Source organism: Abramis brama, assembly GCF_963993115.1.
Source record: "Abramis brama genome assembly, chromosome: 1".
Classification (NCBI taxonomy): domain Eukaryota; kingdom Metazoa; phylum Chordata; class Actinopteri; order Cypriniformes; family Leuciscidae; genus Abramis; species Abramis brama.
Window position 1 is genome coordinate 71,851,783 of NC_139963.1, and position 21,721 is coordinate 71,873,503.

Genomic DNA, 21,721 nt, shown 5'->3' on the forward strand with positions numbered 1-21,721 from the left:
AGAGCTTGTGTCTTTTGGAATATTAACAGTGCTCATTTGGATTAGGCTATTGAGTTACTAAAACAATCTTTGTCAAATAATACACGGGTTTTCTTCACATTTTGAACGTTTTTGTTTCCATTTGTTTAATTTCAAGATCTGATGTGACTTATCCATTGTTGTTTTTACAGCTACAAAGCTGGGAGCACTAAATGATATTCAGTCACATTATACACGCTTTTAACATTAAATAAAGCACAAAAATAGTACCTGATATTATCATTGCCACACTTTGAGATTGTTGTTCCAGCGCGACGTCGCAGTAAAATAGGATCCGTTTCAAATAGAATCGTCGCGTGTCGCGGCTGGTTAAACTTTGATTAACATGGAAAATTATACTTTTTATCGCGTGTCGCGCCGTCGCGTCGGATGTAGTTAGGACGCGGTCAGAGCGCTTCTGCCTCGATGCCATGTTTGCTCATAGTGTTTGCTACGTTCTGAACCAAAACAACGCAGCACGTGTGTGACGTCGTGTCACATTTGAACGAGCGGAACCGATAAGCGGAATCGTTAAGTAGGCATACTAACGGTTCCAAGGAATAGATTCACTGGGCACCGGTTCTGAAGAAGAACCGGTTCTCGGTTCCCATCCCTAAACATGATACTATGATATTTCTTCAAAAGCAGATCGTGGAGACATTTTAATCATCCATGATCAAAAATCGTGATATCGCACACCAAAGTGCACCAAGTTGGCTCTGCAAGCTGGAGGCGATCATATTTTCCGCCATGCTCATTCCCGCTTGGCTGTATGAATGTATCTGACGTTCATCTGCTTTGTAGATAGCAAGTCAGCGATCTACAGGAACTGAGGAGGTCGTTTGACACACAGAAGGATTTGATGAAATGTTAACATCATTTTAAACCCATTTTAAATTTTTAAGTATCGATAGTAGAGGCTGGAATATCGATACACTATCGTGAATAAAATTATCACGATAGTTAGCTGTATCGATATTTTTGCACAGCCCTAATTCTAAGTGTTTGAGGAGCCAGGCTCTGTGAGTTATTAATAGCTCCTCCAATTGGGCTATGATGAGCCAATCGTCGAGGTAGTTTAACACTCGCACTCCCCACTGTCTCAAGGGGAAAAGCGCCGCGTCCATACACTTCGTGAAGGTACGGGGCGCTAGAGACCGGCCGAATGGTAGTACTGTGTACTGATAAGCCTGCCCTTTGAATGCAAACCTCAGGAATGGTCTGTGATGGGGCACTATCTGGATGTGAAAATAGTCGTCTTTCAGATCCACTGAGAAAAACCAATCTCCCGGGCGAATATGTGCGAGAATTTGTTTGGTTGTCAACATCCTAACGCGTCATAAGCGCTTTGTTCAGGTGTCTGAGACCTAGAATGGGTTTGAGACCGCCATCCTTTTTGGGGACAAGGAAGTAGCGGCTGTAAAAAGCCTGACTCATTCTGTGATATAGGAACTGTTTCGACAGCTCCCTTTTCCAACAGTTTTGACACTTCGGTACAGAGAACATGGGCCACACCCTCTTCGACCGTTGTCTAGACCTTGGCTCGAAAGTGTGGAGGTTTGCGAGCAAACTGGAGCGAGTAACCTCGTTTTATTATGTTCAACACCCATTTCGATATTTCGGGGATAGCCTCCCAGGCTTCGGCCCTCATAGCTAGGGGTTGGATGAAGACAGGACCCGGGTCGCTGTGAGATAGGGGCCCGGCTGTCTAGTGTTTCCCCTCCCGTGCGAGCAGCGCCTCAGGAAGCAATCCTGGGTGGGGGACCCCGCCTCTCAGGGAACGGAGCACGCCTAGCAGAGCGGGAGCGGGGACGGACTTCAGCCGCTGGGCGGAGGCTGGGTGACCGGCGGCGCTGACTTGGGCTGCTGTTGAGAAGGCTTCCTTCTGGTCTGGCAGCTCGAAGCCGAGCTGGAACGTTTCGGAAGGAAGTGGTGCATCGCCTATGATGCTTTCTGCGCCTCCTTGTAGCGCTCGGAGAAGCTCTAAAAGGCCTGGCCAAAGAGACCGGAAGTGGAGATGGGGGAGTCCAGGAAAGCCGCCCTATCTGCCTCCTTCATATCCGTCAAGTTCAACCACAGGTGCCGCTCGAGCACCGTCAGGTTGGCCATGCTCCTCCCGATGGCCTGGGCTGTAGACTTCGTAGCCCGCAGGGCCAGGTCAGTGGTGCTACGCAGGTCCTTAAAAGCATCTGATTTAGGTCCAGACTCGTCCAGGGAACGGAGAAGTTTGGCCTGAAAGACTTGCAGGACAGCGATCGTGTGAAGCAGCGGCGGCATAAGCGCGGCGAGCGAGGACAGACGTAGCGCGGCAAGGCTTAGATGGATGTGAAGCCTTAGTCTTCCCTTAGTGAGTGCAGCTTCGGCGTCGTCGCGGCAGGAAGCGCACAGAATGTGGCGGTCTCCACCGATGAGTGGGCCTCTACACGAGGCGCGGGTGGTGCGAGGCATTTGAAACAACGCCTCGGAAATATACTCTTTTAGAGTGTGAACGCAGCGGCGAACACACAGGATTTGCAATTAAAGGATATGGCGCGCCAGATGGCACAGCGAAACAGTGTGCTGAAGGTGGCGAATGAAGCCGGCGTCCTCAGGAGCTTATCCCGCTGAAAGGCGTTTCGACGGCGGCGAGTGCTTCTATTCTGGAGGTCAGCGAAGTGGAGAAGTCGCTGAAGGAGTAAAAATCTGGAGCACCTAGGCGAGGCCCGGCAATATATAGCCTCTGACCACGCCCATACTGGCAGGCTCTGACGCCAGGCGCCCTGATTGGTTCTCGCGTCAAAGCCGCCTCGCCATAGGTTCGTGCAGTTGCCGCAGCACAGCCAATGACCGCTCTCGCGCTCAGTTGTGTTTTAAAAAGTTTGCTTCAATATTCTTGAGAAAAGGAGGTTTTCCCATAGCGTAAGCTAGCCTTGCGCAATACGAGAGACCTCTCGAAAGGGAACTATGAATTGTGACAGAAATAGTCAAAGGCTTACAAGTACTACACATCTTCTTCCAGCACTTCAAAACTATAATATTTTGTGTTATTTTTAATGTGATAACACATTTTTTTTGTTCATCCTTCAAAGATTCCCCTAAAACTAAAAATTTTAAGATGTAGGAAAACTCTTATTTAAACACTAAATTACCATTGTAAACAGTAGGATGATTATTGGCTATTTTCACTTCCTAATGTAAATTTTTTCACTCATTTTGCTTTTTAATGAATATTAATACATTATGAATGATAATAATTAAAGTTAATGTCATCTACACCCTAAATTAAGCTTAGTGCTTTATTGTCAGCCCCAGTGCCACCATATACTATCTGCAGAACTCAGTGGCTCTGGTGCCGCTGCCCTCAGATGCTAGTCTGGAGCCTGTGAACTTAAAATAAAACTGCACATTGTAATATCTGTACGTTAAGTCTATTTATTATTAAAGAATTTGTCAGTAAAAAAGTTAGTCTGGAGCCCTGCCTAGAACATTCTGTACCATTTCATAGTTGAACTGTTTATCTAAATGTGATGAAGTGCTTGAATGTTTCCAACATGAATGTTCTTCAGCATCATGAATGAATGAAGAATAAACACCAACCTCTTTGTTCTTCAGGATCTTCAGTGTGTTTCATTCTGCAGGGTTCTGGATCACTCATGTTCTCACTGTCCTCTTTAATAAACTCAGTCTTTGCAGATTTCAGCTCTTCCTGATGCTCTGATGCTCGTCTTCACTTGTAGCTGATGGGAATTTACAGCATTTATTGGGGAATTACTGTGGGAGGAGCTTCACTGATGAGGTGTTGCTGTGGGAGGAGCTTCTCTGATGATGTATTCCAGCGTGGGAGGAGCTGATCTGCCAAAATCAAAAATATCAATTATGTTTTTTCATTTTTTTTTAAGCATTTACAGTATGTCTGTCTATCTATACATTAGACATCCATCTATTCATTAGACATCCATCTATTTTTATTGCTAATCCTAACATTATTCTGCTTCTTCATTAAAACACAGGTATCTAGAAATAAAGAAAAGAATATAAATAATTAAAATTATTCCTAATATAAATAAACGTTAAGAAAAACAGTTAAAATCATAAACAGAAATACACGTACATAGGCTAGTAGCCAACAAATCCCCTCAGTCTGCTGACACCAATGAAATTAGCTTTAAGTGTCAATTTACAGGAGATTTTATAGTAGATTTTATAGAAGTCGGTTTTATATTCGCATATTTGCACATTCGCGGACTTCCGCGTTCAATAACTCGTGAACTAAACGTTGTTGCTACAGAAAACACCTATCACATATAACAACAGATAAAACACCAGAAGCTACAACATAATTTTCCTCAAAACGATTTTTCCTTTGCACTGGACAAAATACATTGATCTCTATGGCTAAGAAGGGACCATCTGCAAAGTGCAAACCCGAAGGAAAGCTCGTTTTGAGGAAGATTTAAATATTAAAACAATGTTATTTGTGTAGTAACAATATTCAGCTCACGAGATATTGAACGCGGAACTCCGCGAATATGCAAATATAAAACCAACTTTACCCAAGTTGCAGACTTGATCATGTAGGACCTCAGTACCACATACGTGGACAGCACCATGAACATAGTCAAGTAAAAAAAAAGAAGAAAAAAAAAAGTAGTCAACCTGGGTAAAAATAGTTTCAGGTTTGATTTTTGCTGCGTATACACCTAGACTGCTTTAGTGTACTTTTGTGTAGGCTACTGTACATACAGTATGCAAATATGTTTTATGTAAAAGTTACAGTAATTCACCAAAGGGATTTTTTTTTCATGTTCCAAAGGTAGTGCTTTCCTATTGACCAGACTGACTTACTACAGGTGAAATTTTGACAATACCACCTTTACTGTACGTACAATAAACAAATAAGTTTAAGAAAAAATTACAGTAATTCACCTAAAGTATTTTTTCATGTTCCAAAGGGTGTAGTGCTTTCCTAGTGACCACACTGACTTACTACAGGTGAAATTTTGACAATACCTCCCTTACTGTAAGTATAGTACAAACATATTATTATTAAAAAAAAGAGTCATTGAAACCTATAGTTGAGAGACCATTTCTTAGTTAAAGTCTTTACTTTACAGTTAGATTTAACCCTCTGGGGACCAAGCTGTTTTTGGGGTCCTTGAGATGTTCTGACATGCCTTGACATTTGTGCTTTTTTCAGTTATTTATAAACATGTTAATGGCAAAGGTGTAAATTCACTCTATATAGCACAAACAGGGCTACCATAATATGCGAGCAACGTGTATGTAGATGTTTGTATTTTTAAGAGAATAATGTTTATGCGTGGTTATTGGAAAAAATTAAAATGAAAGTTGCTGAATTAAGACCACAAAACACATATTAAATATGTGTCCACAAGACTTTTGACTAATGGATGTTGTCCCTTTGAGTTCTAGCTTCAAAATGATGTAAAAATAGTCTTGCTTTATCGTTCACAAAAAAAAATACATTGATTTAAATGGTGTAAAACAGGTTTTGCTTGGAAAGCCAATATGCGAGGGGGAGGAGTAGTTTACACATTAGGCGGCGCTCACATATCGCGCATAAAAACGCGTCGAAAACGCTAGGCGCGCCGCGTTCTCCTTTTTCCAAAGCGCTCGGGTGGTTGCGCTCCGGAGGCGTCTGTCGTTGCTAAGCAACTATCAGCTGCGCTCTCCGTTACAGCAAGGAAATTTCAGCAATGGATTTCCACCACAGAAAAACCCTTGCTGTAACTCTGTTATTACAAGATTTATTTACTAAGAAAAGTAAAAAACGCGCAGTGTTTGGGTGCACCCCATACTACAGAAACGCAAAAACCATGGGGAATTTCACCAGCTGATTCAGGAGCTCCGCCTGGACAATGGGAGGTTCAAAGTCTATTTCAGAGTGGACAAGGACCAGTTTGATTATATTTTAAGAAAAGTTGGCCCAAGCATTAGTAAACAGAGCTTCTGCCGTGAAACTATCTCTCCTGCGCAACGGCTCTGCATTTGTCTGAGGTTAGACTATAACTGAAGTGGTCATAAAACACCAGAAATAGCAAACACATACACATTTATGTATAGAATATAGAACAATTCCGTATAAACAATGATGTATTTAACAAGGAATCAGTTGTGAGCATTACTATTTTTAGTAAAAATATTTTTTACGAGTTACTAATGCAGCAGTTTACAGTGTTGAAGATGTAATTAACTGATAGAAATTACTTATATTTTAGAGTAACTTACTCAACACTGCTTGTACTGAAATTAATCTTCCACCACTATTAATTGTTTTACACTGTAGGCTACACGTTTGGCTCTTACAAGTGTGAAATGTTCCTTTATTGTACTGAAATTAAAGACAATACTTCTTCCACCACTGTGATGTCATGCTTTGACATAGGCATTAGGTCTACAAGAATTTGTAAATGACTTAAATATATGAATAACTTAATTGTGGTCTTTTATAGGCTACATACGTTAAATACACTAAATATATAAATGTACATTTGTTACAGATATCTTGCAACTGGGGATTCGTTTAAGACCATCGCCTTCAGTTATCGCGTGGGTCACTCTACAGTTGTAGGCATCATAAAAGATGTGTGTGAAGCCATATGGGACAACCTTGTGGAAGAATACATGCCACCACCTAACAGGGAACGCTGGCGAGAAATCGCAGCTGATTTCCAGCAGATGTGGAATTTCCCTAACTGTGTTGGGGCAGTAGATGGCAAGCACATAGTGATCCAGGCCCCTGCCTCCAGCGGTTCCCTTTACTTTAACTACAAAGGCTCCTTCTCAATTATTCTCCTTGCTGTTGTTGATGCTCGGTATCGCTTCCAGGTGGTGGATGTTGGGGCTTATGGCCGAAGTAGTGATGGTGGTACGTTGGCTGTTTCAGCATTTGGAAGAGCTCTCTGTCAGGGCAGCCTTGGCATATCAGAGGACAATCCTCTCCCTGGTGCAGAACATCTGGGGCCTATGCCACATGTGTTCGTTGCGGATGAAGCCTTTCCCCTCAGACGCCACATGATGCGTCCACATCCTGGCCAGAACATTGGGAGAGAGAAAAGGCTGTACAACTACAGGCTTTCCTGGGCCAGGCGAATGGTGGAGTGCTCATTTGGAATACTAGCGGCACAATGGCGGCTGTACAGAAGAGTGCTAGGAGTGACCCCAGAAGTGGCAGAGAAAGCTGTTAAGGCTACCTGCATCCTCCACAACCTTCTGAGGGTAGATCAGGCAGAGGATCATCCACAAGCACCGTCATCAGAACCTGACTCCACTGCAAGGGCAATGGGAGATCTCCACAGGATGAGCAGCAACAACTCCTCTCGCGAAGCTATAACCATCAGAGAGAAATTTACCCAGTATTTCTCATCTACCGAGGGTGCAGTCCCATGGCAGGAGAACATTATTTGATGTTACATGATATGAATAACCAAAGAATAAACTAATCTGTAATATACTACTTAATAAACTATTTATATTTTAATACAACTTGCCTCATTGCTTATTTTCGAATTATAATTTATTGATCAGTTCAATTGTTTTAGAAACATTCACATTTATTAATCAACATTGTAAAAATACACTTTTAATAAAAATTTTTAAAAAAAGTAAATAAAAAAATAACAGTAACACAATAATGATTAGACTAAGGATATGAGTTAGCCAACGAGACTCATGAAATAGAGTTCATCGTAGTCTTGAGGTTTACTCAGGTTACTTAGAATGCTCTTCTGGAATTCAGAGAGGTCTGGCTCTGCACTTCTCCTCCTCTTTCCCATTGAGGGACATCTAGAGACCTGGGTGACAGGTGTAGGACACACAGACTGGATGTTTGTTGGCTGACTGCTGCTGCTGGTCGATGCCAGGGGCTCTGGCTCTACAGGAAGTAGGGTCAAGGTAATGAGGCCCTCACTTTGACTGTCCTAGGAGAATAAAAGAAAGTTATTTTAGCAGAAAAACAAATCATGACTTAAGATTGATAAAGTATGTTATTATGTATTAGCTTTTACTCCAGTAAATACTGCATATTTCAATTATCCAAATACTGACAGCTACCCGTACTTTCTATATAGTATCCAAACTTCTGACTTCAAACTTCTATAGAAAGCTACCTCATTACATTCAGAGCCTAGCTGATCTGAGGCCTGTGGGATGTTGGATGACGTTGGCCTCTCCTTCACAAATCGCTCCAGAAAGCTGAGAGCATTCGTGAACTTCCATTTCCTCTGACTTCCTCCCTCAGAGCCACTTCTCTTCTCCCTTTCTGCTTTCCTCTCCTTTAAATACTTATCCCTCAAATATTTCCACTTCTTTCTGCCCTCATCCTCTGAATAAACATAATGATTAGCAACAATTGTCATTGACTGACAGAGCATTATTCTCTACCATTTTATATATAATACTTATAGGAAATACTATTGATGAGAAAAAAGTGCATTTTGCATGACACTGAAAAATGTTATCTTAGCAAAGAAAAAGTAACGGCTAGCATGACTGACATACCAGTTAATAGCCTAAACATTAATGTAAAACAGTATCATGCTTACCAGTTATTCCAAGCTCCAAGCCTATGCGTCTCCATGCATTATTCCTCTTATTTGTGTCAAAATAATGAGGGCTGGACAAGTCATACAGCTCAGGAAATCCCTGGACCGCAATGATTAGCTGCTCCTCCATTTTTCTGCTGAGGAGAAAAGGTAAGGAAGCCGATTGGTTGGTTCTTGTCACATGACCTGCGGTGCGCTTGCGGCATTCTGAAAAGTTGAGATGTTTTTATCTCGATGCGGCGCGGACGCGCTTGGAAAAAACGAGCGCGTCGCACCGCGACTGCGTCGCTTCCATTATGAGCGCGCATACCGCGCGGCTACATTTGAAATAACGAACTTGCGCGCGCAAAAGACGCGATATGTGAGCAGGCCCTTAGATTACAATGTCCCACCCACTCTGCATAATGAGCCATTCATTCAGGTGTGACACTGACTGAGCCACAATGCAAGGACAAAAGATGTATTTAGAAGAAGACTTATATTGACCATTTAAGATTTCGCTTACATCTCTCTTGTAAATATGTTTTGCTATTTTATTAAAAATGTTATAATTACAACAATAATTACAATTTCAACAATATTTCAAGTGTACTCTTTCTTTGTAAAAAAAAAAAAGATTATAGGCCTACATTTTATCATATGTATTCATTAGTTTGAATATAGCCAACATTGGAACATCTAACATCTTAGTCTATGAATTTATTTTTGACAAAAATAGTATTTTTTTTGCAGTTTAATACGTTGCTTATACAAATACATTTTATTTCAACATATTCCAGTCGATTTTTACTCATCTCAGTAGGCTATAGCAAAGCAGTTTATTCTTTCACACACAGACGCACGATTCATATTTAGGCTAAACAGTCTTTACAAATATGTCCCCTTCATTCATCTCACAGAAAGGCGAGTCATATTATAGAAATGCGATTCATCTTTTTGCGGTTTGCATAGGCCTACACTAACGTTGTTCCATAACGTTATTCCACACGTGAGAAAAGAAAACAGCCTACCTCACTCCTCAGCGGAATCTGCTCCTCATTACAGGAGATATTGCTCCTCATCAGCACTGTTCTGAGGAATCTTTTCTCCATAAGGTAGGCTATAATGTCTCACTCGCGAGGAGTCGCGACGCGCTTTGTTTACAGCTGATGTGGGCGTTTCACAGCTCTGAAATAGTTCTCAGAATTTGCGTTTGAATAGCACGCGCTCTCCGGGGAGTGGTCACATTACTGTGAATTAGCTCGTAATGAGCTCGACAGGAGTCGCTCTCTTTTTATACAGATTACAGAAGCTGAGAATATTTGTTTTTTATATAAATGACTTCATTTAAAAGATGCGATCTCAAGCTTTATGCCCGTGGGTCTGTTTGCCTGTTTGACTGAATTTTCGCGGAGTTATAGATCATTTTCAAACGCGTTTCAAATGGGAGTTTACTGACAGAGAGAAGGCAGAAATCGCATCATGTTAATTTTTCTTTATTTGTCAAAAAGCAAAACACTTTATTTTTATTGTGAGTATACAGAAAAAAAAGAAACTGAACAGGATCGATTGATGTATTACACGAAAATGAAAGATCAAAATTAACAGAGCATTTAGTGTTTATTTTCATTAAAAAAAAAAATAACGAGCAAAACGCGCGGGCGCGTTTGTGGTCCCCAGAGGGTTAAAGTATCCTCTCCTTGAGAGAAAGAACATGTTATATTAATGTTTTGAGAAGACTCCTCACCAGATCCAATCTTGAAGAAACTGTGTCTGTGTGTGTTAGTATTCTTGGTTACAGGTTAAGGAACAAGTGGAAATATAGCTGCAAGCAGCGATACGGGGCCAAGCCCCTGAAGCAGCAGCAAGAGCAGGAATAGTAAAAACAGCAGAAATTGAAGAAAAAAGAGCTGGTTTAGAAGTATAGGTGAAAATTAACTCAAAATGAACAGAAGTTCAGATGAGAATGAACATAGAATGAACAAGACATACATTAATCCAAGAGGAAGAAAGATTAGTACAATGTTGAATAATAAAGGAATCGACATGGCACGACATTACACACATTTTTTAAAATCATGCCACGTGGGGCTCGAACCCATTATCTCTGGGTCAGATACCTGTCACTCATATCATTGTGCCACTGGGAAGTTGTGTTTTTGGCAAGATGAATAATTTTTGTATAAATTTGCTGCATGTTGTATTTATTGAGTTCGTTCACATATAGACACCATATCTGGAACAGAAGCAACTTTTCCACCACTTAAGGCCACAATACCTCTTGCGATCTGGGAATGTGCCAAACAGCATTCAAACCCACAACCGGAATGGTTCATGGTTCATGGTTCATGCTAACCAATTAGCATGCTAAGCTAACTACCATAAGGCAACAAATACAGATCAAATTTGGAGAAAAATATATCGGGAACGGTAGCAAAAATCAAAAATCTGTTCAGTCACTTCTGTGTGGCTCGGTCCAAAGATCATCTGAGCCAATTTTCGTAAAAATTGAACAAAATTTGAATGAGGAGTAGCACAAAAAATTGAACACTGTACTTTTCAAAATGGCCACTACTGTAATGGGCAGAGTCTTATTTTAAGATATTGATTGTGATCACCATAATGAGTGGAATCAGGTGTACTAAGTTTCATTTTACATCTATTTACATTCACATCTACATCAAAGGGTTCAAAAGCTATAACCCTTTTAATGTTGCATTTTTGAACTGGTGGTGGCGCTATAGAGTTGGTCCTACAGACTCAAAAATTGGTCCAATTACTATTCATTACAATCACTACAAGTGTGGAAGGTCACAACGTGCCTAAATTCAGGGTCCGAATGTCAGCTGCATAATTGATGGAGATATGCTTCAGTCTATCTATGTGTAGAAAATGTGTGAATCAGAATCATTCAACCTGAAGCAATGACAAAGCTTAGACCTTGGTGAAGGGTATAATTGCTGTGATTTTTGTAAATGTAAGGGGAAGCGGCCTACTTTTGATCACTGGAGTAATCACTCCTTGTGATTCTTGAAGCTGACTTCTGCCTGATGAAACTGCAAACTATCTTCAGTAAAATTTCCTTTAATTTATTATAATTCTGACTCTTGTCTTAAATTGACTTCTAACGCCTGGTCTTAATAAATCCTATCTGGTCCTTGGGTCTTTAACTGTAAGTCCCAAAATACAGATATACAGTGGTAATCCATATTGAAACAAGGACAATAAAGCAGAAGTTTCAGCAGATATTCTTTAATGATGTTCCACTGTTTAAGGTACACAGTGAGCACAACCATTGGGCATCTTTTCCAGGTAGCTTGTCTGGTGATAGTCCAATGCAGCATACACTGTGTACCATCTTTGGCACTGTTCACATTGGTAAACATGACAAGGATTAATTATGTAACAAACCACTTATAGTTATGTGTGTTAACCAATTACATAATGCAATGAATAAATATTACATAACATGTTCAATTGCTTAAATATTTTTGTTTACCCAAAGTAGTCCTGACTGAAAACATTTGAAAAAATTGTATTCAAACACACACATTTGTTTTACTTAAACTTTTACGTCACTTCACTAAACGAAAATATAGTAAAGTAAAAAGTACTTGACAAAACAATCAGTTAAAGGGTTTATGATAATATAAGAACAGCAATATTCTATTCTGTGGCATTTTCTTCCTTATAATGACGGTCGTCAATAGCAACCCATTATAACACCGTGCACACCCATTGTAACGGCCGCCTAGTGTTAAGTAATGTTCATGACATGAATGCTGATGTGCCTTTAAGATAACTCCTTCTATGGCGTACGTTATTGTATGTATGCTTGCTGTTTTTATGTGAGCGCGCACGCACAGTGAGAGTGAGATTGCTCGCGCAAAGAGGAACATGACCGCTCTACTGCTGACCATTGTTTTTACTTCCACTTTGATTTGTAGCGTGTTTTAGAGTGTTTTCTTTTCCCTTTTAACATTCGCTCTTCGACATGTATGTGAAGAGTGTGCTTAACTGAGAGAAAACATCTGTAAAAGTCTCGTGGAACTACCAGTTCATTTGCACTGTCTTGTATTCTTCATCTGAGCAGGCTTCAAACTCTCTGACAGACGTTACACCATGTATCACTATGGACGCGCTCTCTCGTTTCCATGCTCGTTTCATTCAAATACAACTTGCTGTCTTGCGTCTCCGCTTTTAATTGTATTGAAAATTAAATCAGAGTTGATTTATTGTTTACAGAGTTTGATAATATTGTTGTGATCATCTTGTCTGGATTAGGGATGGCGAAAACTAAAAATTTTCTTGACCGACCACCGAGCCTCATTAACCGGTTGAAACCGGTTAACCGGTTAGTTTAAAATATGCTATTTGAAATAACAGCATTTCGAGCAGCGCCTGCAATTTCATAACTCTGTCGCATCTCTCTGCCGCTCTGCCTCCCACTCACACACACACACTGCCCGTGCCCTTCCACTCACGTCACTTTTTTTAAATCCCCTACAGCGCGAAACATGAGTCCCGCAAACGCGGCGCCGAGGAGCTTGTATGTAATCGGAGGACAAATGGCTCCTTAGTTTCAAAATGGTTTGGGTACAAGGTGATCGCGTTGAAAATAAAGGCGTTTGTCTAGCGTTAGAAGCTCATTTGAAACATTGCCGCGGCTAAGAAAATGACAGCTCCGAAGAGACACCGCTTTAGTTTGAGGTAGTGCTAACAATAATAAAGAAAGATGATGATAGCACTGTATCACACAAGTTGCAACTTACATCTGTGTCATTCTTTTTGGTGAAATGGTCCCACACACTACTTTTCTTTGCACGCTTCATCCTGTCGTCTGCCCTGGCTCGAACCTCGAGTGTTTTAGCCTTTACTTTTCGCAAACCTTGTGAGCGCGCGAACCTCGCGCCAAATGTTTTTATTGGTTTATTAAGTACAAACAGGCGAGTTATGAAAAATTGAGTGTGAGGGATTTGTTCACTTCACACAAAAAGATCTTGGAATGAGATGGCTAACTGTAGTAGCATTTAGCCCACTGTTTATAATAGCCTAATTTAGAGATAACTTTTTTTTTTTTTTACCGACTACCGACGGCTTTGATCGGTTAACGTTGATACGGTCAACCATCGGTCAAACGGTCATCGGTTAACATCCCTAGTCTGGATGATTGTTTTGTACGCTGTACATAATGGATTTATAAACAGGTAAGATTTAAAACATTAATCTCAATTCAATGTCCCCGTAATTATGTGGTAAAAAAAAAAAATCGGTGTAATAAGTGTAAATGAATATAAATTATTATCCCTTAGTCACTCTTAATAGTCTTGTTTGAACTTGTTCGTTCGTCTTTGGCTCAAAGCCACTTGCTGCGAACTTTTCTTTGCGGAAGCTTCACGTTTATTTCAAGTGATTGATATAAAATAGTTCAACTTAAAACTTTTATGCCCAATTATTTTCCAGACGTAGTTTTGGTATTGAGGTCAAGGGTAATGGTCACACAAGACGACTTTGCAGATCTGAAGTTTCCCCCTATTGCAGCGACTTTTTCTTGTGCATGTTCTGCAGACAGGGTGACCATCCTCGATAGTTTCCCTCAGGACTTTTGTTAAAGCCAAAATATGACCACACCTCAGAATTGGTTCTCTTAAACGTGGGGTATGTGATTTGCAAAATGCCGGCAGATTTTGAAAATACACAACTCAAATGGTCCTACCTTCTTTCCTCTGACTCCACCCATTCAAAGAACATGGACATGGATGGGGGGAGGGGGTATGGTACGACCGTTTGATTGACGCACTTACTGTCCAATGATTCTAGGTGGTCTTGGAAGTGATTGGCTGGAGTTTTTCGAGTCCTGCCCGTTCCACAGATGATTAAATTGCTTAATTTTTATTTCAGTGCTTCTAACTCAGTGGCTGTAAGTGGGTTAGGAATAGGATTTTAAGTGATTTTGAAAAAATGGTCAAAAAAGAGAATTACATACCCCACCTTTAAAAGGCTGAAAAATCTCCAGAGCACGGTCACTGCCTTCCGCAATTCCTTCTTGTATAAAAAAACAACAACTATGCCTGCGTCAGACTTTTGCTGTCTGAACAGGATCTAAAATCGTGATAATCAAACACGGTTTTAATGATAATTAAATTTTAAACGATATTACTAACCGTCAGTACATTTTATCGTGGTTTATAGTGAAACCAGTAATCGTCCCATCCCTACAATACGTACAGGTTCAGTCACTACTGTTAATAATAATGTAGCCCCTATTAATGTACTACAACCTTAAACAAACAAAAAAAAATACAGTATTATATTATTATGTAAAACAGTATTATTAGGTATTGTCAAAATTTCACCTGTAGCAAGTCAGTCTGGTCACTAGGAAAGCACCACAGCCTTTGGAACATGAAAAAATACTTTAGGTGAATTACAGTAATTTTTTATAAACATATTTGATTATTGTACGTACAGTAAAGGAGGTATTGTCAAAATTTCACCTGTAGTAAGTCAGTCTGGTCACTAGGAAAGTACTACAACCTTTGGGATATATAAAAAACCCCACTGATTTACAGTTTATTTCATAAACATATGTAATAAACATGTAATAATATGCTCATTACATAAACATATTTGATAATTGTACAGTAAGGGAGGTATTGTCAAAATTTCACCTGTAGTAAGCAGGGTTATTATAGTTTTGCATTTTTCATTAGTTTTTATTTTTATTTCGTTTTGTCTTTTTGTTTTCAAATTTAGTTTAGTTTTAATTAGTTTTTAAAGTGGGTTTGCTAGTTTAGTTTAGTTTTTATTTTTTGAAAATGCTTAGTTTTAGTTTAGTTTTTATTAGTTTTAGTGTTAGTTTGTCTTTTTTTGTAATTTGGGTTATTTGTCAGGGGCAAGATTCAAAAAGGTCAGAAAAAGTATTGTGTAATACTAACTCATCAAAAATGTCATGTGTGTGTGTGTGCGCGCGCGCGCGCATGTGAGAGACGCATGAGTGACAGAGAGACGGAGGGTGAACAGGGAATACGCTGCGTGTTTTAAATAGCATTAAAAAAATGAAAGACCTTGACAAAGACGAAAACTAAGGACATTAACTCTATAATTTTATTTTATTTTAGTTCGTTTTGCCAAACACACATTACAGTTTTAGTTAGTTATCGTTTTTTTGTAATGCCTCGTTTTTATTTTTATTTCAGTTAACGACAATGTTTTTTCGCACCTAGTTTTCGTTTTTTCGTTCGTTTTCGTTAACGATTATAACCTTGGTAGTAAGTCAGTCTGGTCTGTAGGAAAACACTACAGCCTTTGGAACACGAAAAAATACTTAGGGTGAATTACAGTAATTTAAAAAAAAAACATATTTGTCAACTGTACGTACAGTAAGGGAGTTTTTGTCAAAATTTCACCTGTAGTAAGTCAGTGTGGTCACTAGGAACATAAAAAATCCCTTTGGTGAATTAATGTAATTTTATTCTAAAAATATTTATGTACATCATGTACAGTGAGGCAGGTTTCCTAAATACAATCATTATAATGCACTTTTTATTGTTGCTAAAGTACAATCAATAGCATTAGAACACATAGGCCTAATGTGAGAGAGATTTGCTGGTACATTTGTACTTTGCAAAAATGTAGTTGTCTGTTTGCACACAATGGAAAAAAATAGAACTTTTTAGACGGTCCCTATCTTCTTTACCACACACATTGAACGTTCAGTGAACAGTCGCAACTTTGTATGCCATTAAAACAATATTTGCCCATTTTGATCGATTGTGGAGAGTGTTGTAGTTCACCATCTTTGTCCTAAAGATCATGTAGCTGCTTTTATTTTGCAAAAATGAGCTTTATTGCGCTTGTTATTGAGACAGTTTTTAAGCAAAAAAAGTGTGAATGTCTTAAAACCAACTTTACCTAAGTGAAGACATCAGCATAATAAATGCGGTGAAAACAGGAACTATTGTCATGAAATAAAGATTGTTTTCAGCAGATCTGTATTGATGAGCCTCAGACTATCAACACTCATTCAACAAGCCATTCAGGGTCATCAGCAGATCATCTCACTTTATTCTGAGTGTTTGCTGTTAGAAACACGTTATTTGAGTCAGGATACATGACAAAAGCCTATAAAACTGCTCTATTGAAAGATATCTCACAATATAACATAAATCATCAATAATAAAACAAAATAATTAAATAACCTCTCTTTATGAACCTCTTCAGGCAAATAACTACAACACCATAATATGCGAATCTAAATATAGTTTGACTTTAACTATTAATTGCAATAATCACAAAAGCCTGTAAAACTACTCTACTGAAAGAAAATACTGTCATTTCTCACATGGATATGACATGGATAAAACATCAATAACACAAAAACAATCACTAATGACACTCATCTTCATCAGCACTACAGAGAAATAATTACAGCAGCATAATATGTCCACATTAATCTAAATATAGTTTGATTTTGACATTAATCAAATACTTAGATCATTAAAATAATATGTGCTTAAACTGACAATGATCATAAAACATTTAAAAATAAAGAGCATCACAAAGCAATATTGTTCCAAGAGTAAAACGCTATTCATTTATTAACATTTAAGAGTTGATTTAATGTCTCACGTGGCTCATTATAGGCTCAATGTAAAGTAAGAGATCGATTCACATACATTCCCCTCACAGATCTCAAACTTTACCTCTTGACTTGACATTCAGTTCTCACTCCAAACATCGAAACAATCACACAAACGAACACAACATCGCTCAGGTCTGAATGAACTCAACATATTCTCCTCATGCTCGCTGCTGCTGCACTAAATGTTTATTTCAGAAGGAAGACGCCAGAAAAGACGCACAAGTATCGCTGTGATCGATGAAAACAATACAGAAATGAGCCTGTCGCTTAATCAAACTAAGTGTGTGTGATGGTTGTGTAAATATGAGAAATACCGTGAACTGCTCTCCTCACCTCAGAAGACTCGTCGGTGCGTCCCAAATCGCATACTATCCGCCCTAAATAGTATTCGAAAATAGAATGAGAACATCCCAGATCGTAGTATGCTGGTTCCAAAGAAACCCGGATGGTCTACTATTTCCGGTCAGAATCCGAAGTGCAGATCAATGCGAACCCTAACGGCTAATATTGCCCACAACCCAACGCGCGTTGGCCGAGGATTCGGTTAGAACTACAAACACGAGTGAAAAGAGCTAAAAAAAAACTACAAACATGGAGGACACGCGAGTCCGATGGTTGTAGAGATAAAGGGGTTTGAGTGATTTATTATCAGTTTCTAACCTGACGAAAATGTATTTATTCAATGTTGTCATTATATTGCATACAGCAGCATTGTGAACTTTTGCCAAGATACGTTTAGCCATTAACTTTTAAATGCAAAATGTTCATAAACAATGGTAATAAACTCGACACATTTTCCTCCCTCAGCGCTGGGTCATTGTTCATTCAAATGCTAATTACTAACGAGGCTGGAATGAGGCACATGGAACCCTAATTCTAACATGGAGACAGTAATCATTTCAGTTTATTTTGTGGAAACTGTGTTGTTTAGAGTTGCTGAAGTGTAGTAAAATACATGAAGACTGATTTTTTTATGAGCTTTATAGACAGACAGATTTAGAGTGACTCTTGAAGACCAGCACCACATCCTCTTGTACCAGTGTTTGAAGAATTCATCTTCCAGAATATGACAAGTTTTTAGGAGTTAATTTGTAGTCCCTCTCTGCAAAACGGACTTCAGGGTAGGAGATGGACTAAAAATGAACTCCCAAAACTTACTGTCAACAAACGTGTTGGTCCGTGTACTTTTTGATAGTTTGTTTTTCAATTGTTGTTGTTGTTGTTGTTGTTGTTGTTTTCAATCAAATAATAGTGAACCACAAACTGGGCATTCATTTTAAAGGGGGATTTCAAAATATATTTTATTTATTTGTTATAATGCGGGTGTCATCCGTCTTATTCCTAATCTGTTTTGCAGTGCTCTGCTGTGGGATGTTATTGTTTTCATATTTCTTAAAAATAAATATTAAAACATGTCTGAGTTAAAGTAAAAATTGATAAATTGCATTAAAAAGATCAAATTTGTTACTTTACATTGTTAAAATATACTGGAACAGATACTGATAAATACTTTACATTGATTGATTGAACTAATAATAAGACACATTTTACATATATAGCCTACATAAATGTATCTGATAAATATACAGTTTGACTAGGGAAGCATTAACTTGCTTTGGTGGCAAGGGGCAATCTTTGGTGTCTTATTAATCTATTACTTGTTCCAGAGCAAATCAATTTTGGTTAAGGGGAAAATTAGGTTTCATGACTTTATATTTAGGACATATTTCACTTAAATCCATTATTTTAATGTGAGAACAACTAGCACTTTATGCAAACGAGCACTTTTATTTTAAACAAGGACATGCAATTACCACTATAACCAGTAGATGGCGGCAGAGGAGCACTTATTGGCTTATTAGCCATTTCCACTCCCTATATGGGAAAAAATAAGAAGTCATAAAGTCTCATGCAAAACAAAAACTGCACTTATTAATGCAAATTTTATGATTAAATGAACTTTATGATAAATTTTCCCCCAGCACCATCAGATCAGCTGCTGGTGCCACCATCTGTAGAACTGATACCCCTTTTCCACCAAGGCAGAGTTGGTGCTGGTTCGGAGCCAGAGCTAGTTTCAAATCGGTTCTTTGTTTTTCCACCGCCAAAGCACCAGCTCCGAACCAGTAAAACTGGTTCTTAAGTAGCACCAAATCATTGCAGGGTCTAGAACGGAGCCAAGAAAGAACCGCTTGCGTCAGGGGCTGGGGGCGGGGTTACCGTGACCAACAAGACGAATAGAAACTTGTGACCGCCATTTTTAAATAGCAGCTAGTCGAGCTAATAGCAGCTCGATTATAATATCCGTCTATGTAAGTTACGGCGAGCTGCACGAACGCGTTGGATTCCGATGTATTTTTGTAAACCCATGAGCATCCATAGTATTGCAACGTCCGTTATTGTTGATGGCTTGTTCGAGATGCATCGGAGTGGCGAGGACCGATCAGCTGCGGGAGTGTTGTGCTTTTAGATCGCTATCGCAGTGCTTTGATGTCATGCGGCGATCGATCTGCGAGAAGCCGATGCATCTCGAACAAGCCTGGCGTGTTTGTGTTCGTCGCTACCGCACTAGCGGTTGCTGGGCAACATGAGACGTATACAGTGACGTAAGATCTGGCTCTGTTGTGGCTCTCTAGCCGGTGGAAAGGCAAACCGGTTCTTAGTAAGCTCGTCAGTCGAACCAACTCTGAACCAGCTCTGGCTCTGGCTCTGAACCAGCACCCGGTTCTTGTTGGTGGAAAAGGGGTATGTGTGGCACCAGTGCTACTGCTCTCAGATGTTAGTCTGGAGTCCTCTGCTGAAAATACTCTTTATTTTATGTCAAAAGTTCATTTTTTTATCTCATTTATTATGCTGATGTCTTCGGATCTCCTGTAAATTTCCACTTAAAGCTCATTTCATTGGTGTCAACAGACTTGGGGATTTGTTGGTGCTTTCAATTGTTTTTCTTTCCATCATTTATTTTTGCAAGAATTGACTTTACATTATTTTATTTTATTTTGTTGTCCATCAGTGTAAAAACAAACTTAGCAACTGATATATTTTTTTGATTTTGTCAGATCATCTCCTCCTACTGCATTTCATCATCAGTGAAGCTCCTCCCATAACAATCACATCATCATATCAGCTCCTCCCACATCAGTCACTTCCTCAGTGAAACTCCTCTCAAAGCAATTCTCCAATAAATGCTGGAACATTCGACCCATCAGCTACAAGTGAAGACGAGCATCAGAGCATCAGGAAGAGCTGAAATCTGCAAAGACTGAATTTATTAAAGAGGACAGAGAGAACATGAGTGATCCAGAACCCTGCAGAATGAAACACACTGAAGATCCTGAAGAACAAAGAGGTTGGTGTTTATTCTTCATTCATTCATGAGGCTGAAGAACATTCATGTTAGAAACATTCAAGCACTTTTTAGTTCAACTGTGAAATGGCTGCAAAAGTTTCTGCTTTTTTAAACAAATGGTCAGTAAAGGGAGGTTTTATATTGATTGTCAACATCAGGTCAAACTAAATTTAAATATTTTTACAAGCAGTTGTTTAAACCACTTGTAAGATTTTCGGTCCCAATAAACAACGACCCATCGCTGAGGGAGAAAGTTTCTCAACTTTTTTGGCACTTTGTCTCAGTATATAAGGATAGAGGGGAGTTGCACAGAGTTAACCAATAAGAATTACATGCCTTCCATCATATAGGAATACAATACATAGAATAATAAGTCCATATATGGTCAGTTTCTGGGTTCTCTTGGCTGTCGATGTACTTGTGGTAAACTAGCCTATACTGAATACCATTCCCCTGCTCCCCCATCCTGGCCTATAGATCCATGCTATAGGAAACCTTCCTTTACATAATGAGGAATAGATGTTTCCAGTGCCTTCTGCTACATGCTACCATACTAGAATTCATTCTCCACTATAATGCAGAAGTTTGACCATTAAAGGCAGGGTAGGTAGGATTTATTAAAAATTAAAGATCCAAATTTGTTAAAACTTTCTATATATATCAATACATAATTAAAATGTAAGAACTCTGAAAAAAAGAGTATAAAAATCAAGTGACTCTAGACCGTTTAATCTGTATTAAACACAGCTCATTATTTCGATTCGGGACGAATCAAAGGATTGGCTTAGGCGACTGTCACTCTCTCGCAACCATGGCAACCACCCTTTTGCCACACAGCACCTGCCCACTTGCGCGCGACCGTTTGATTTGAGGAGTGCGAGAGGCATGGAACCTGATCACACCTCCGTCCAGTAGATGGCGGTAATGCACTATGTTTGCAAGCTGCCAATAAAATCTATCGAAGAAGAAGAAGAAGGCACTGAACCTAGGAATACCAAAACAATGGCAGAGAAAGAGCAATCTAAATTTACAGTACCGGCATATGCAGTTAGTGAAGGCAAACCAGGCAAAAAAATGCCCCTTCCCCTCCGCTTGTCTCAGGTAAATAATGCGTCCTCTAGCTCAGCGGTCGGAGTCGCGCGTTCATGTGTTTTGGGGGCGTGGCTTTGGAAGAAGCACAGAAATGAG

The 21,721-nt window shown here is 39.4% G+C and overlaps 1 protein-coding gene across 4 annotated transcripts in view; it reads right to left on the reverse strand.

Moving 5' to 3' along the window:
* Positions 1–17,671, reverse strand: part of LOC311094737 (uncharacterized protein) — a 231,146-nt gene extending 213,475 nt beyond the window's left edge. For all 4 annotated transcript variants that reach the window (XM_084132878.1, XM_084132876.1, XM_084132877.1 and 1 more), the window contains exons 1-2: positions 17,518–17,671; positions 3,595–3,849 (exon numbers count right to left, since the gene is read on the reverse strand). In XM_084132878.1, the coding sequence (XP_083989004.1) occupies positions 3,595–3,652 (58 nt within the window). In that variant the 5' untranslated portion in view covers positions 3,653–3,849; positions 17,518–17,671. The remainder of the gene's footprint in view (positions 1–3,594; positions 3,850–17,517) is intronic.
* Between the last annotated feature and the right edge of the window lie 4,050 nt (positions 17,672–21,721).